Source organism: Natrix helvetica (assembly GCF_964273705.1).
Source record: "Natrix helvetica genome assembly, chromosome: 2".
In the NCBI taxonomy this organism is placed as follows: Eukaryota; Metazoa; Chordata; class Lepidosauria; order Squamata; family Natricidae; genus Natrix; species Natrix helvetica.
The window spans coordinates 31,810,840-31,823,358 of NC_138552.1; the positions used below are offsets into that span (position 1 = coordinate 31,810,840).

At 38.9% G+C, this 12,519-nt stretch overlaps 2 protein-coding genes across 2 annotated transcripts in view; one reads left to right on the top strand and one right to left on the bottom strand.

Moving 5' to 3' along the window:
* Positions 1–12,519, top strand: part of PPWD1 (peptidylprolyl isomerase domain and WD repeat containing 1) — a 356,454-nt gene that overhangs the window by 176,419 nt on the left and 167,516 nt on the right. The window lies entirely within an intron of this gene.
* The window catches only part of ADAMTS6 (ADAM metallopeptidase with thrombospondin type 1 motif 6), a 139,835-nt gene that overhangs the window by 6,765 nt on the left and 120,551 nt on the right, over positions 1–12,519 (bottom strand). The window contains exons 20-23 of the mRNA XM_081940942.1: positions 9,850–9,988; positions 4,468–4,597; positions 3,324–3,528; positions 972–1,148 (exon numbers count right to left, since the gene is read on the bottom strand). Coding sequence (XP_081797068.1) covers positions 972–1,148; positions 3,324–3,528; positions 4,468–4,597; positions 9,850–9,988 — 651 coding nt within the window. The remainder of the gene's footprint in view (positions 1–971; positions 1,149–3,323; positions 3,529–4,467; positions 4,598–9,849; positions 9,989–12,519) is intronic.

Genomic DNA, 12,519 nt, shown 5'->3' on the forward strand with positions numbered 1-12,519 from the left:
AACATCATAATTGTGACTGAAATTTCTGTTGCTAAGCAATGCCATTATAAAGTGTAATGTTGCATGACTGTGCTGCTTAATGCCACCAGTTCCAACACTTCGGTTGCCATCATTAAGAGAATTCCATACTTTTGTTAAGCAAGGACATCACATAGCTGCCATTTGCAATGGTTGCTGGCTTCCCAAGTAACCTGATTTGTAGGAAGCCAATAAAGACAGTCACAAATGGTGACCACATGACTGTGAGACAATGTGACATTGTAATCCCTACCAGGATGCCCAGTTTACAATCAGGTGACTTATTCTGTATATTTCAGAAGCAGCTTTCAGTTAGAAATGCTGCTTTCTTTCTTTTTTAAAATAATTGCTAGTTAGCAGCTGCATTAAATTAGATGGAAAATGTGCTGTTTGTTAATAGGTACATCATAGACTATGATGTATCTACTAACAAACAGCATATTTTACATCTCATTTAATGAGGCTGCTAACTAGTAGTTACTTTATTTATTTTTGCAAAATGTTCTTCCCATTGCAAACAAAAACGATCTATTGTACTATGAAGTGAGAAGATGGCGTTTTATAAAAACAAAGCATTAAGACTGAGTCTTCAAGTTATAGTATCATGCAGCCATACTTATGATATCAGGTGAAGTTATCTGCAAACAACAATTATATTCTTATTTCATGTGGTAACCATATGGAAGTCTCAAAGAATATCCTTTAAATATGGCAATGTGAAATAATAGGAGGCTTTTCTTCTTATATCCATTTCTGAGGTCTGTGAAATCACTCCCAAGTTTTTTTTCCACCTAAAGTCATTTGAGGGAACCATTATAGAAGCCAATGAACACATATATCACTGCAAATTTATTCAGAAGTGTTGTATGTTAATTATTGTTGCAGCAGAATCACATATCTAGTCCTTGAACTTTAGTACCACTTTAGATATTCAAGAAGCCTGCCTACGTTACCTGTCCCCAGTCTCCTGTGACCCATCGTGGTGGAGGACACCTGCCCAAGCTGCAGCGCATGCGGACAGGCGGCTTGTTTTCTTCTTGGCAATGTGCAACTGGAAATGTTTTTGAAAGATCGCTGCTTTTGCAGAGAACAATACGATGCTTAAAACCAGGTCCACATTTTGGAGTACACTATAAGCCAAAAACACACGTTTTTTAGAATCAAATACTTTAAATTGTAAAAAGCTGAAAACATTAACAACATAGCCCTATTAAAAAGGTAAACCTTTTAAACCATCACGGTGTCGTCACGTGACTTATCAGGACTTTTTCCCCCTTTGCTAAACTGAGTGTGGGCGTGGCCAGTGCATGATGCAGCCGGTCCACGGGCCAGGAGTTTGACAGCCCTGCTATATATTCTGAAGATTGCAAATAAAATTGTTATATTAAAAGTATTCATTATCACTAAAATTTTGGACATTGTGTCATAATTGCACATACTGAAAACCAGGGTTGTCAAACTCGATTTCATTGAGGGCCGCATCAGGATTGCATTTGACCTTGGGGGGCTGGGGTGAGCATGGCCAGAATGGGCATTGCCATCTCGATGTCACTCGTGTCGGGGGCACCTGTGGTGGCCAGAGCGCTCTGCCAGCAAAAACAGGCTCCTGAGCTCCATTTTCACCTGCAACAGCATCTTGCAACCCTCTGCCAGTGAAAACAGAGCTCGGGAGGGCTGCTCGTGGCCCTCACAAACTCCATTTTTGCTGGCAGAGGCACCATGGGCCAGTCCTTCTCTGTTTCAGGCAACCCCACAGGCCAGATCTAAGCATCCCATGGGCCAGATCTGGGCCCCGGGCCTTGAGTTTGACACCCCTGTTATTGAAAAATATTTTAAAGGTTCTACATCAAATGAAATGGTTGATTTACTTGTAAGGCACAATAACATATCAGCAACTCTACCTTTACCTCCACATTGAAGTATGTTATTTAATAGATAACATTAAGTCTTTAAATCTAGATTGACACATATGATTTTCATTGGTTTTATTATCTATAAGAATGTGTTAAATCATACAAGCAAAGCAAAGTGTCTGTTCTATGGACTAAAGAATAAAGAATAGTGGATGACATTGCTTTGTATCAGTTTCAACTTATTGCATGATAAATTGGAATTTTGGGGAAGGGAACTGGAGGAGTACCAATACTTTTGGTCATATCTGTGTTTTTTGTAGATAGAGAGTTTAGAATTTTAAGTATTCTTTAAAACCATCACTTTATGTACTATTCTGCTTGCTGATAGAAACTTGGAAAGGTTTGAATAAGTATAAAATAAGTGGGGTAAATGGAATCTCATTGCCAGTTAAATAAGAAAGAAATTACTAGTTGGGAATAAAAATTTTCTTGCACTTCAGTGCCCTGCTCCTGCTATTGTCATAATTCTAACTCAATTATGCAAAAGAGACACTGAAAAATAAATTATTAACACAAGTGTAATTTTACTATAAGCTGCTCAAGAAATGTTCAGTTAAGGAATAATATGGAATTAAATAAATATAAATTAATTCAAATTCATGAAATGTACTATTTAATACTGTGCACAGAATCAGCTCTTTTGAATTAATATTGATTAGTTTGAGTTTAGAATTTGGATTATCAGGCTACAGAATCCAGTTTTATCAGTATGGAATAACAAACTTCTAAATGTATGTTTGAAGTACTAAAGGTATATAGCCGAAAGAGTATTTGCTAGTATGACTCCCCATAAAGTGCCAGCTACAAACTACATACAGGAAGCCCTTGACTTACCACTTCAGTTAGAACCAGAAATTCTGCTGATAGGCAAAGCAGTTGCCTATCAGTGAGTCATGCCTGATTTTGCTACTTTTTTGCCATGGTTGTTAAGCAAATTACTGCAGTTGTTAAGTGAATCACAGGACCGCTAAATAAATTTAGATTCCCCCCCCCCTTTTCTTTTCTTATTAGAAACTGACTGGAAGGTTGCAAATGATGATCAATGACTCCAGGATGCTGTAACATAAATAAATTTTGATCTCATGGGGAAGCTGTGACAGGTGTAAGAGCAAGGACTGGTTGCAATTACTTTTTTCAATGATATTGTAAATTTGAACTGTTGCTAAATGAATGGGTGCAACTTGAGGACTATCTGTAGTTCTATTTTAGTTTTACACTACCATGTTGTGCAATCCCAGATCATGCAGGATTTACAGAAGACAGAAATTTGGGAGTGCTGGACTATATCACATTTAGTAAATTAGAGCAGCAAGTTAGATACATTGTAATATATCTTGTTGCAGTTTTGATGTATGTAAAGTGGTTACTTAAGGAATTTTCAAGATCACTCACTTCTGACCAATCCAAAGGAACCCACTGTGGGGGGCAAGATTGATTGTTACAGGACTCTTTTTCAACTGGGTGATGTGTTAAACAATGAGTACTCTCCAATGTCTCTTCTTCTGAAGGTCCAATCTTCCTGATACATAGAACAGTTCGTGATCTCATTCCTCCATCACAGGTCTTACTGCATTCTGACCAATCGCCTATAAACCATCTACCGAAAGAATATTAGAAACGAAATATTAGTTCAAGAAATGAACTGATTACCCCTACAACTTGAATGTGCTGAGAAAACTGCATAAAAATATGTAATAGTTCTGATTCAATAAATCAGAATTTTTACAGTTTTAGTCTCAATTATATAATACTGCCAAATGTAACTGAGGAAATAATTAATATATTTTACATAATATAGCTTCCCAAGATTTATTATATGCTGTCTATCCTGCGTGAAATTTATTAAAACAAGACAAGATCTATCCTAGATGGTTATCCTAGTAGCATAACAATCCTACAAACTACTGTATATCCTTGCAGCAGTCTCATGTGGAATTTAGGTAAGAATATTACTGTTCCAGAATGGTTCACAGACGTTGCTAGTAAAGAAAATCCATCTAGCTGGTTTTCTAAATTTGCAACCAAGGAGCTAGGCAGGGAGGAACAGTGAATTCTCAAACGTTATTTTAAAAAGTGCTAATTAAATTAGCATTAAATTATTTACATTTTATTTATGATTAATAAAATGGCAGGTCACTTGCATTAGCAAGCCACAAAAATAACATAATTTTATTCATTCATTGAAAAGTTATATTCAGAGCTGTGGTGGTACAGTGATTAGAATGCAGCATTGCAGGCTAATTCTGCCAACTGCCAGAAGTTTGATTCTTACCAGCTCAAGTTTGACTCATCCTTCCGAAGTGGAGAAAATAAGGACCCAGATTGTTGGGGCGATATGCTGACTCTGTAAGCTTCTTAGAAATGGCTGTAAGCACTATGAAGTAGTATATAAGTCTAAGTACTATTAACAATATTTAATAATGGTTCATTGGATCCTGTTCTTAATTCAATTTCGGGCTAATTTTTCTGTGGTTCCATTGTAGTACTTTCAGTCTGGAGATATAAATAGTATGGAATAGAATAAAGAAGTACTTACTCAGGTGGACACGGCTCAGTGTTGCAGGCTCTTTGATTTTCGGGTAATTTACTATCAGGATCACAGTAATTGTTCTGGACTACAGAGCTGTCATCTACTCTTTTGCATACTATTTCTTGTTTCTGCATACCTTAGGAAGGAGTAGAATGAAATTGGTTTTTATTTTTTCCCCTTATTTTAAATCAAGCAAATCTGTGACCCTGATGGCGAACCCATGGCATGTGTGCCACAGGTGAGACGCGGAGCCATTTCTGAGGGCCTGTGAGGCATTGCCTGTCAGCTTGATTTTCAGCCATTTTTCGCCCTCCGGGGGTTCAGGAAGCTTCCTAAAGGAGAAAAGTGGCCCAACAGGCAACCCAGAAGTTCATTACCGAACTTCCAGTTTGTGTGTCAATTTTCGCCCTCCCCAGGCTCCTAGAAAGCCTCTTGAGCCTGGGGACAGCAAAAAACAGACCTACCAGGGCAGTGGAGTGTTTCAAATTTTTTTAGAACCTCTTCTGTAGGTGTGGCCTGCTTTGTGGGAGTGGCTTGCTGGCCATGTGACTGGGTGGGAGTGGCTTGCTGGCCATATGACTGGGTGGGCGTGGCCAACTTGTAAAATGTGGTGAAACTCATTTAACAACACTCTTGCTTAGCAACCAAAATGTTGGCTCAGAAACTCTGGCATTTGAAGCACGCAAGTCTTAAAGCTGTCAAGTTACAAGACCCTTGCACCCCTAACCCTTTAGAAAAAAAACCCCAGGGTTGTTCAGACTTGACAGCTTTAAGACTTGTGGACTTCAAGTCCCAGAATTCCTCCTCTTGCTCTTCATCTTGATGATATGCGGACGGGCGGGGGGAGGGAGCTTGAACCAGTTCTAAATGGCACTGTAGATTTGTGGAACCTCTTCTATAGAAGAGGTTAGAACTGCCAGGAACCCACCCCTGTACCGGGCCCACCGGAAGTTGGAAAATGGGCTTTTTCCATCCTCCGGAGGGCGGGGGAGGCCATTTTTGCCCTCCCCAGGCTCCAAGAAAGTCGTGCACGCATGCACGAAGTAGTGGGAGGGTCACATGCACATATGCAGGAGGCACGGCACAGGGGGATTAAATTATGAGGGTGGCCACATGCGTGCGCGTGCAATAGTATGCATGTGAGTGCTTTTGGCACCCGAGGCAAAAAAGGTTTGCCATCACTGTGTTAGATGGTTGTCAGCAGCATTCAGCTCTAGAGATGCCCTATCCAGTTTTATCAGTTGAAGTAAACTGTAAATTCTATAGAGGTGCAGTTTCTTTACCTTCCTTTCCACAGGGTTCCCCCCTACACACATTTAAAGTTGGTTTCAAATATCTAATTGTTACTGCTATACATCAAAACACACTAGTCAGTAATTTTATTTTTTATTTTAATTGATGTGGTAAATAAAAGCATTAAAAGTACATGACTTTGTTCTGTGGTAAATAAAAGCATTAAAAAACATGATTTTGATTAACTGATTAACTGATCTAGATGTCAACAATTTTAATGACCTGTCTGGAAGCACACTTCAACACAATGTGTATTTGTACTGTACATATATTTCTGAGATAATTATTTCTTAATCAATATCACTTTAAGCAGTGATGTTTCAATTTGCAAAAGAAAAAAAATAAACTAGAAAAACCAAAACAAGATTTGTTTTAAAACTTGACTTTCTAATAATGTCAATTAAATGGTTGGATTAAGAAATATAAAAACATATCTTATGTTTAAAGGAAAAAAATAGTCTAGCAATACAAAATATCAATTAATAGGGAATGAAATTGGGAGAATCTGAAATATATTTTTTTTGATAAAATATTTATCATTTTTTTTCTCTGCCAAACAATAATGAAACACTATTATTACAACTTAATTCCTATTTTAATATTGTGCCAATATTTTCTTAGTATTACTTCTAATATCTAAAGCTATCTGAAATAATAAGAAATCACATCAACTTCATGAATTTGTTTTGGGATAATTCTTTTGAGTGTCTTAAAAAAACTAAATGCATAGTTTGCAGCAGGTGAATTACACAATGTTAATACTTCAAATATTCATATTTTTCCTAACATTATTTGCTAATATTTCAACAATCACAGCAGGTGGCAGCATCTAGCTGGCCAATACTGAAAAGCTAAGCGAGGTCAGACCTGATTAGAACAGTCATTTTTAATATAGGAGCTCTTTATATAACACAGACTTGTTCCTAATAATTAATAGAGAAATTATATCTATATAGCACAAAGCACAAGGATGTCAGGCAAAATTAAAGATGGCAGCCACAGTTATGGATGTCAGCCACTTAGGAAGAGTTGTTGTACTACTTATCATGTATAATGCTGGTTCTTTGGATGATAACTATGAATGGGTAAGAGTGTGGCTGTTAAAACTAATATTAATACTTGGGGTATGATGATTGATATCAGTGGCTCAGAGGTGCTTTCAAGAATGTAATAGTCATTTTAGAAACAGACAGATCAATAATGGGAGCCATATATCAAGCAGTGAAACAACTCAGAATCTAGACTTTTGCACCAATATTAAACAACCAATAACAAGGACACCAATTTTGGAACCAAAATCTATCATCCATTAGAATGGCCAATAGAATAAAGCACTAGGCATTAGTATAATCTCTTTAATCCACAGACTTCTGTGAATTTCACCTTCAAAACAGAACACCAAGTAGTAATTGTTTTTTCTAGTAGAACACTTATGTCCACTGTATATACTTAATAATAATTAATAAAATATTAATATTGATAATTTCTACCACCGACTTCAATTACTCTTATTCCCAAGTAATTACACAAAGCTGATGCTCTACCTCAAGGCCCGGAGCTGGATCTGGCCCCCAGGGTGCTTAGATCTGGCCCGCAGAGCTGCCCTAGAAACAGCAAAGGACTGGCCCACAGTTCCTCTGCCAGTGAAAAGGGAACTCGGGAGGTCCCCCCGAGCTCAGTTTTTGTCGGCAGAGGGTTGCAGGAGGCTGTCGCATCTGAAAATGGAGCTCAGGAGCCCATTTTTGCTGGCAGAGCATTCGGGCTACCACAGAGTTGGGCACCCCTAGCAGGAGTGACGTCAAGCTGGCCATGCCCACCCTGGCCACACCCACTCCGGCCCCCAAGGTCAAATACAATCCTGATGCAGCCTTCAATTAAATTGAGTTTGACACCCCTGCTCTACCTAATCCAGTGGGTCTTCTAAATCCAGTTCTTTCATGCAGACTGAGATGGAAGCTACATAAGAAATCATTTAAGTACAAAGGAAATGAATCAACAGATTTCTTAGTGCTGATTCAAGCAGAAACATACATCTGATTAATGCTTACACCCCACAGTGAGCTTTAATCAGCTTTGTGGCTGCTATTCTGAAATGAGTATATTTAACACTTGTTTTCATTAGTTTCATCTCCTATTCAGTTCTTCACTTTCATCAGGGTTATCCTATTACCATGTTTTCAGGACATATAAGCTCAACACTTCCACAGGAAAAAGCAAATAAAACAAAACCTTTATCTTCCTTTTATGTAAATACTTTCATCAAACAGAATGACAAATGGTTCAATTTTAGGACAGAAAAATAAAAAGAGAAATAAAAAACAGTTGATAGAAAACCAATAGCTATTAGCACCTACGTAAATAGAGGAGTAAGAACTAGACACCAATCCTTATTGATTGATTGATTTAAAATAACTTTTCATCTTATCAGAAAAGATAATATAATTTATAAATTTAAAAATACAATATCTAGAAAATACTTATTAAAAATAAGGAAAAAAGAGAAATTGGGAGATAATTAGTGATTCTTGGCAGAGAAAACAAGGAGGGAACATTGTTATTGTTACTGGAAGGGACTAAGGGAAATGGCTTCAGGCAACAGACTAATCTCTTCAACTCTTAATATAGCATAGACACAAACACATGGTGGTATAATTGGAAGGAATAAAAGGACAGGTGTTGACCTTTTTCATTCCTCGCTCTCTTAATTTCTCCTTGGCAGTTTATTCCTTTAAATATTCATTTTCTCTTGTTCGGTTTAAGGAAAGATGAGAGAAGCAGCTTTTTGAAGTGAAAGTATATTAAAAAGAGATAGTAATCATGGCAACTGTTAAACCCTAGAGGGAACTTGATTTCTAATTCATATTTCTATTTCCATTTAAAAAATATTAAAAAGATGACATGCTTAAAAATAAACACATTCTATTATGCCAGGCTTAACAGTTGCTGGTACATAGGCCAAAGACATTTTTTTATAAAATTAGTGTAAGAATAGGCTGATAGGAGAAATCCTAAAGCCAAATAATGCAGAAAACCCATGACTGCAACAGCCACTACTTAGGACAAACAGGCAGAAGACTAGCGGAATGCATCCATGAACACCAACTAGCAGTCAGAAGATATGATGAAAACTCTTTATTTCACAACACACTGACAGACTTAACCATAGCTTCACTTGGGAAATTGTGACAATCCTAGACTAAGCCAAGTTCAAAAATGCTTAGGGAATTTCTGGAAGCCTGGTACTATGACAAATTAGTATTTAACAGACATATAGACATAAACAATATCTATATACTATGTAAAAGAGTCTATCAACAAGTCAAAAAAGGGAATAAAAAAACCAAAACACCACCCCATCAGCAATCAGCAACCAGATGAGCATAGATTAACATCAGATCAGCAATCAAGTAAACAATATCCAAATCAAGGAACTGCCAAACAAGCCAACAATAAACAGCCAACCAAGAAACCCACCCAAGACCACCCAAAGGTAAACCACTAGAATATAAACTGAGAGTAAATTCCACTTCTTACTACCACTGAGGATGTTACCTAGTTTGGGTACTGAAATAGCTGCAAGAAAACAACCAGTTTCAGAGAACTCCAAGTGCCCTTCATTTCAACCCTGACTACAAATGTTCCGCAAAGCTTCTTGGATGAGAAGTGAAAGGTCTTCAAAGAAAAACCAGAAAGTCCAGTTGCTTCTTGAAAAAAAAAGCATCTTTGGGACAACCATGACCTGGATGACTGAGAATCTCCATAGACATTCCCCTTTATTATTACAAACAACCCACTTATGTACCAACTAACTCCAATACATATTGATAGTTAAAACACTATACAGCTTACCTGATTGGTAGGTTGATTTTATGGCACAATAATAGTATATTAGGATGGGCTTATTTATAATTTTTGGTGAACTAAGAAATCAACATTGTGCCTCTCTCCAAAACTCAAGTAAGAATATGGGTAGTAGTCTTTTGTTAACAGTAATGTTTCTGTTAACATAAACAACATGTTTCCCTTTATTACATTATAAATATTTCAGATATTTCTACTTAGCTAATTTTTCAAGATCGTTAGAAGCTAACTTACCTCCAGCGCAAGTAGCAGAGCATTCTGACCAAGGGAGGTGATTCCATGTGAAGCCAACTTCATTGTCACCACTGCCAGTACGAGAGATGGGAACATTGAATTTATACCTTATCCCCATATTTTGCTCCTGTAGTAAAATCTGCAGTTGAAAATAACTGGTTTTATCATTAAACACTTGGGTATATTAATACTGTATATTAACAATTAACTATTTGCAGTTTGATTTTTGAGAAAAACTTTGAACATTGGTGCAGATGTTTCTAAAATTTAAGATAATTTACTTCAGTTGTTTCAAATTTAAATGTTAGAGTGCTCCCATCCAATGTGGCATTTGTCATAACCTCTAAAGCATGAGTATCCAACATTTTGGCATTTCTGGACCGCACTGAGTGAAGAAAAATTGTATTGGGCTGGATTCAAAATATAACAAATATTATTTATTAAAAATAATATAATAACTTTAAAAGTTTACAGTCTTGTGGGATCACATTTTTCGCTGTCCAGGGCTGCATGTGACTCACAGACTGCTGTAAAGAGTGGCAGAAAAAGAAACATGTATATAAGTACACCTAAACTTGACAAAGAATAGGATAGGATAAAAACAGAGTTGGAAGGAACCTTGAAGGTCTTCTAGTCCAAATGCTCAGGCAGGAAACCCTATACCCTTTCAGATAAATGGTTGTCCAATCTCTTCTTAAAAACTTCCAGTGTTGGAGCATTCACCACTTCTGGAGGCAAGTTGTTCCACTGATTCATTGTTCTAACTGTCAGGAAATTTATTTTAGTTCTAGGTTGGAACATAATAATGTTCCAGCAATGTTTTGAATAACATATACAATCTGAAAATATTTGAGATTAAATGAATAACTACTTATGTTACCATAGAAAGAGACTAGATTTTAAAAGATAATCAAATTGATAATTGATAAAGCATGTAGGTAGTCCTTGGTTAACAATGGTAATAGGAACCAGAATTTAGGTTACTAAGCAATGAAGTCTTTGAGCACAACATCATGTGACTGCATTGCTTAGTGACAGCAATCCTGGGAATCCTCATTGCTATTGCTAAGCTAAGATCGGGGGTCATTAAGTGAGTTCAGGCGGCTTGCAAGCAAGCCAGCAGACAGGTAAGGAATGAGGAGTCAGGAGTGGATTTTGCTGGATGAGGGATGTGTTAGATAGGGCAATGAGAAGGCAGACTCAGGTTTAACGCAACAACAGCTCTTTATTACAACAATCAAATCTGTACAATCCAGCAGCAGTTAGGTCTGACAGCTCTCCTTTTATAGGGAGCTGTCGGACCTCTCGACCAATCAGATTGAACCTCTGTTCCCGTCTAAACAGAGGACTGGAGTGGAAACCACAGTAGCTTGTGTTAATATCTAACACCCCTCCCCTCTTGGTCGGAGTGTTCCAATTGGTTACATAGTCCTTGAGGTAGGCGGGTCTTTGTTTTACCCTACCAGACCTACGCAGTTCATTTGGAACTGGCTCTTCAGGCAGGTCGGACGGACCTGTGTGCTCTCCAGCTCCGCTCTGTGGAACCTGCTGGAATTTACCCCAGGCCGCGGCTGGAGTTCCTTGAGTTTGCTCACTCGGAGCTCGCTGTAGGCCTGCAACAAACTCAGATAAGTCTACCGGACATTTTGGGTTTGAGTTGTCTGTGAAAGGAGTGAATGTTTGCTCCTTTTGGGTAGGGCCTTGGCCGTTTGGTTTCAGAGTTTCGTCTGGTACCCTAAGATTGGAGTGGGAGAGGCGACCACGGAGTTGGTCAATGTGCCTCCTCCAATTTCTACCATCCTCTAGCTCCAGTAAGTAAGAACGAGGCTTGGTGATGCCTATCACCGTAGCAGGAATCCACAGAGTTCCCCCGGCATAGTTGTGGGCATATACTGAATCCCCTATGCTAAAGTTCCGAATCTTGCTTCTGGAGTCTGGGGGCGATGTGGCAGAGTAGTTTGGGTATAGCCGGTCTAAGTGGGACCTTAGACGGCGACCCATGAGAAGCTCGGAGGGGCTTCTCCCAGTGGTGGCGCTTGGCGTAATATGTTGGATTAGTAAATAGTGATCAACCCGTGTTTACCAATCACCTGGGCCCATTCTGGCGAGGGCCTCTTTAGCAGATTGCACCATTCTCGCCGCCTGACCATTGGAAGCCGGATGGAATGGCGCGACCAGGGCATGCCGAATTCCCTGGCTGGCTAAATAGGTCTTGAATTGCATGGCCATGAATTGGGGCCTGTTGTCAGAGACCAAGACGTCGGGCAGTCTGTGCGTGGAGAAAAGTCTCCGTAGCACCTTGATGACCGCCTCTGCCGTGGTAGAGGTCACCAGGGCTACTTCTAGCCATTTCGAATATGCGTCCACAACTATGAGGAACATTTGGCCATGAATGGGACCTGCAAAATCAATGTGCACCCTGAACCAGGGTGCCTGAGGGCACTCCCACTCCTTAGCGGGCTCCTCTGGGGGAGCTGGTCTGGATTCCTGACACGGAGCGCAGGTAGCCACCCACTCTTCTATCTCCCTGTCCATGTTAGGCCACCATACATAGCACCTAGCCAAGGACTTCATCCTGACGATGCCAGGATGCCCCTCATGTAATGCCTCCAATACTGCCTTTCGCAGTTTGTTTGGAACAACCACCCAGTCCCCCCACAGTAAACAACC